Source organism: Notothenia coriiceps, unplaced genomic scaffold, assembly GCF_000735185.1.
Source record: "Notothenia coriiceps isolate Sejong01 unplaced genomic scaffold, NC01 NC01_scaffold00022785, whole genome shotgun sequence".
Classification (NCBI taxonomy): Eukaryota; Metazoa; Chordata; class Actinopteri; order Perciformes; family Nototheniidae; genus Notothenia; species Notothenia coriiceps.
In genome coordinates this window covers 2,352-7,700 of record NW_011355486.1, presented here as the reverse complement: position 1 = coordinate 7,700, position 5,349 = coordinate 2,352, and the positions used below count along the sequence as shown (strand labels likewise).

Sequence of the window (5,349 nt, the reverse complement as noted above, 5' to 3'; positions counted from 1 at the left end):
TAATTCAGTAGTGATGTTTTTGAATCCCCAATAAGCCTATGACTGTTTTTAGAACAAAGCCACACGTGCACACACACACACACACACACGTGCACACACACACACACACACACACACACACACACACACACACACACACACACACACACACAGAATTCAATACATAGTGACAGTTCGTTATTGCTCATGACTCCTGCACTTGCATGCACACTATGCAATAATATCCTACTTTCACATTTTGTTAGCTGTCATTTGGCCCCTCACAGTGTTTATTTGACAGATAGTCCACAGATTTGTATCTTCTGACGGTCCACTTTTATATATTTTAACCTTTTTATTTTCTATTTTGAGATGTTATACATTTTGTGTTTGCTTATCTTCTACTCACAGTATGTGCAATGCCTTGTCTTAACATGCAGCTGTGACGAAAATCCTAATTTGGGATCGATAAAATATATCTTATCTTAATATATAAACGTAAAAGACAATTGCTCTGACCGTCTGTCTATCGTTGCGTTCAGGGCGAGTGGGGCTGGTGTGCGGACGTCTTCCCCGTCGTTCCTCACTCGCCCCCCGCCGGCGCCCACTGCGCATCGGCATCTGAAAAACCCCAAAAGGTCCAGCAAAGGAGGAAGAAATGGACGAAAAGGGAATAATGTCAGATTCAGAATCAGAATCAAGGTACACATACAAGGAATTTGCTTTGGTGTATTATTGTGCAAACACAACATAAACTAATACATTTTAAGAGAAGGTTAAAATGATATGTTAACCTTCTCTTACAACTTATTAGGTTATGTGGTTTGAATAACATCAAAAATATGTTTTAAAAGAAAATATACTATATAAAAAATAATATAGACAAGTATTTACACCAAATTTAAATATATAAAAAAAGGGAAAAAAACTGAGTACAATGAATATATGACAATACAGTATATGAAAAACTGCAGTGTGTTATATTTCAAAGTGAAGGGCTGTGCAGAAATTTGCAAAAATATATTCAGAGAGATGAACAATGTTGAGTAACAATAATTAGGGTTAGGGTTATAGATAGAATGAAACAATGGGAAGTGTTGATTGTAGTGGAAATAGAGTTGATACAAGCCAAAGAAAGTCGAGTTTGTTCAATTCAAGGTGGAATGTAGAAAGGGTAAACAGGCAACAACAAGAGAAGAATAAAAATGTGAGGGAGGTGGAAAGAAGAACAGGCCATAATAGAGAGAAGGCCACGGAGGCGACGGGAGAAATTGTAAGCAGAGGAAATATAAACGTGGAATCATACAACCAAATCAATAATTTACATCTTAGTCATCCCTTGAAAATACGATTACATGTTGAACTAATTCTAATGTAGCCTCACTCCCAAATGTAGAGCATTCGGCAGGTACACAATCCCTGCCCTCATTGTGAAAAATATAGGTTCATACCGATTCTTTGTGTGTCCGTGTTTTCATTATGTCTTCTTTAAAACATCCATTTTACAACACAAGCCATTGCAGGGGCTGAACTGCTTCCTGTTGCTTACTGACTGGGCTGTGTGTGTTACAGCTAGCAAGACCTGCAAACAAGCATAAACAAAGAAGGCATTATTTGTGAATGCAAACCCTGCAGAGAATGAAAGGTTCTGCATAGGTAAAGATACACAATATGTTTGCTTTCAGCAGCAAGTGTGGAGTACAATAATGTGTGACATTATGAACAAATCTGTGTTATAAAACTGCAAATGCACTGTTGCAACATTTAAATACCCAGGATGCTTCACACTGTATTGGCATGACTAGTTTTCACTCACGTTCCTCTTTGCTTTCTCTCTTCACCATAGCAGCAAAGGCACAATAGGTTAAAACACTCACACTAATGCACTGGTCTGGTTATTGTATAATTCGGTGCAATAACACCGAAACAGATAATAAGAGCAGAGCAGAAACGTTCAGATTGGTTGACTGCATTTTGGATAGCGGCCTGCAGAAGACTCCAGCAAACATATTGAGAATATGGGACCACACCCCCCTCCTTCCACCTTCACCACAACAGCCAAAACCCACATCCACTTGTGGTTAACCCACATGGCCTGGTTATGGTCGGCAGAATCAGATTTATATTTATCCATCCAGCCACCCATTAAGGGAAATGAACAATGCCAGGATCCTCTATCCATTTGGGTGTGCCTGTCAACATAGGTAGACTTTGCAAGGGCTCGTTTAATCCATTCATTCATGTACCACTATGACGAAATAAAAATGGCTCATGTATTTTGAATGAGGATATAAATAGTCCACGCCACTGGATGTAAAAAGAAAGATATATTTGGCTGAACAGTAAGCTGTACATTCCAGTAAATATCGTAGCCATCACTGATTTGTGTGTTTGATTCCTGTAAACCCTGCTCCACTACACATGGCTATGCATTAATTATTAGTGCATGCTGCAGTGACTGATCCAATCAGATCTTAATAACTGTCACTGTTCACACTCCATATACATCATAGGATAACACATGTGTTTTATAGGCAATGCAGTGTATGTACAGTCAGGCTAATTACCATACATATGACTAAGTTTATCACAGTGACAGGAAGCAGTCGGTGCACAGTGACTGTATACATAATGCATCTCAGTTACAGGTGGCAGACACTGTCCACTGCCTGGTCCTTAGCCATGGTCAGTAAACAACACATCCCTAACACACACCATGTCCCCTTTGCATGCACACAGCACATGCATTCATCAACACATTGACCACTGCATGTGATGCAAAACAGCAGCGTGCAGTTTGCTCTGCTTACATCACCAGCACTGCAACGACTCTTTCTTCCTTTCTCTCCTGCGAATGTTATTGATACACATGCAGCAGAGGAGACCGGCCCTGAGACTAAAACCCGGCGGAGCACAGTGCCCCTCCGCCGGGGAGAGGGTCGTGTTCAGTAGCACATACATGTTCACAGAATGGATGCCTGTGCACCACACGCTGCACATCTTAAAAAAGGGAAACATGATAGGGAATGGCGAATCATGGCATTTTTTTTTTTTAAACACCGGCTCTCCCTTCTTCTCCCTTTTCCTCGCAGGAATGTGGCCGCGCGTCGTGCACTCTATTACCATTAATTCACCGGGACATCATTTAGCCAGGACAGGAGTATGATGATAATTAACGCACAAAGGAAAAAAAGAATGGGGAGGGAAAGGACAAACGTGGCCAACAGGAATAGCTCCAAATATCCAGTATAAGCATCCATTTTTCCCCCTTTTTTTGTTGTACTTACCTATAATATCCAGCGATGCGTGCTCTCACTCTCACTCTCCCTTTCCTTTCTCCCCCTCTGTTTTGTCGTTTTATGTTGCACGCTGACACGCACAGTCTGTCAACACAGGCTTCATATTGCAACGCGCTCCGATAATAACAATAATGCAGAAGAAATCTCTTTCTATTCGTTGCAGGAAGAAGAAAAAAACCAGGGGTGCCAACTGAAGACTACAAATTGATGCGTATACCCTCGCCTCTTCCCCACCCCCTTTCTCCCCCTTTTTCTTTTTGTGCCCCCCCTTTCTCCCACCCTACCTACTCCCCCTTCTTCCTCTAAGACGACTTGCACTTTTTTTTATATATATATCCCCTCTCCGGTCTTACAGTCACAATTTTTTAGGGATAGAGAGAGGGATGCACGTCGGGTGAGAGAAAGGGAGAGAGAAGAGGGCGTGATTTGCATGAGGAGAGAGGGGGAGGAGGAAGAGAGGCGCAGAGAGAGGGCCAAAAACTCTGAAGAGGGAGGGGATCAAGAGGGAGGGTCTCTCTCTGTTGCCTAGTCCCTCCAGAGTCACCTTTACTGTAAGAGCTCGGCTGTATCTCAACATGAACCCTGAAGAGGAGGACGAGTCTGTCCAGCAGCTCTTTGTTCCTGCAGGACTCACGTAATCCAATGCAAAACCAGCTGTAAATGTTGATTTAACAGAAAATACATGTGTGCATTTGACAGATAATGCCGGGGGTTTTAACAAAGAGAGCTCGTCAGGAATAATTGCAACCATAAGGAATAACCATATAAAGGTGTATGTTTTCTGTCTGTCTGTGTTTCTGTCTGTCTGTCTGGAGGAAGCTTGCAGCGGTGTGTCCAGTCAAGCGGCTCTGCAGACCTCCCCCCTCCTCCTCTTCCTCACCCCCCTCCTCCTCTTCTTCCTCAGTCACCCCCCTCCTCTTCTTCACTCCCTCCTCTTCCTCACCCCCTCCCTCCGCTCCGCTGCTGTCGCCCTCTCTCTCTTTCTCTCTCTCTCACACTCTCTCTCTCTCTCTCTCTCTCCCCCCCTTCACGCAGCCCCCTGTCCCGTCTCCTATTGTGTGGTGACCATGGAAACCGGGATCGGAGACTGTACGCGGTGCGCATGCGCGGCTGCAGCCGTCCTTCATCATCAGCAGCAGCAGCCCGGCACGACAAGCAGGAGAAATACAAAAAAGGGGGGAAGAGGGGGGGAGAGACAGAGAGAGACAGAGAGGCCTCGTGGAGCTCCCTCTGCTGCTCGGTGAGAGAAACAAACCTCAGACTGGAGGAAATAACAATTAAGCGCGTGCTGCAGCTGGTAATTGATAATTGCTGCCGCGTGCCGACACAATGGAGCCACAGCAACTGAAGTGTTGTTATCAGGAGGGAGCTCGAGGTGCCATATGTGAAGGAAGTGAAAAATGATTAGATATATACCAACTAAAATTATCTATCTACCTGTATCATGTTTTATCCCTATATTGTATTTTATTAGATATTATTTAATTACTGTAAAGTCTTCACATCAGTCTATATTTGTTACATTAAAGCACCTCTTTATTATCTTTGTACACTGTATATTCTTTATACAATAAACCTTTGCACAGGCAAGAAGGCTATGTGCAAAAATACAGTATACTAATCTTGAGCCGTAAATCATGCAGGAAAAACTGCAGAAGATTCCTTGTAGTTGTTGGATTCCTTTAAGATTCTGTCATAACCTCTCAGGTTTTCACTCAGATGTTTGCAGCAGGAATGACCTTCACCTTTTTCTGCAAGATTCCTGTACTTCTTTTTTGTAAGTGATGTCCAACACCTGCTGTGACATCAATATTTAATGTGGGCAGAAATGGAACATGCATTGAATGTTTCTACTAGAGAGAAGTGCATGTGGTTTTCTTGCTTTAACCCATATTTAATTCAGTGATTATTCATCTTTTAAATAGGCCTCATTATGCTTATTTTTTTTTCCCCTCTCCTGTAGTGTTATAAAGGTTTTTGTGCATGTAAATGGTCTCCAAATGCTAAAATCCCAACGTTCCCTCAGAGGGAGTTTGCCTCACACTCCAACCCCCCAACCCCTGCCCCCCCC

The 5,349-nt window shown here is 42.9% G+C and overlaps 1 protein-coding gene across 1 annotated transcript in view; it reads right to left on the bottom strand.

Annotated features, from left to right (window-relative positions):
- atn1 (atrophin 1) overlaps positions 1-3,576 on the bottom strand; it is a 14,701-nt gene extending 11,125 nt beyond the window's left edge. Inside the window, exons 1-3 of the mRNA XM_010781133.1 lie at positions 3,267-3,576; positions 1,431-1,561; positions 499-600 (exon numbers count right to left, since the gene is read on the bottom strand). Coding sequence (XP_010779435.1) covers positions 499-600; positions 1,431-1,457 — 129 coding nt within the window. The 5' untranslated portion in view covers positions 1,458-1,561; positions 3,267-3,576. The remainder of the gene's footprint in view (positions 1-498; positions 601-1,430; positions 1,562-3,266) is intronic.
- Between the last annotated feature and the right edge of the window lie 1,773 nt (positions 3,577-5,349).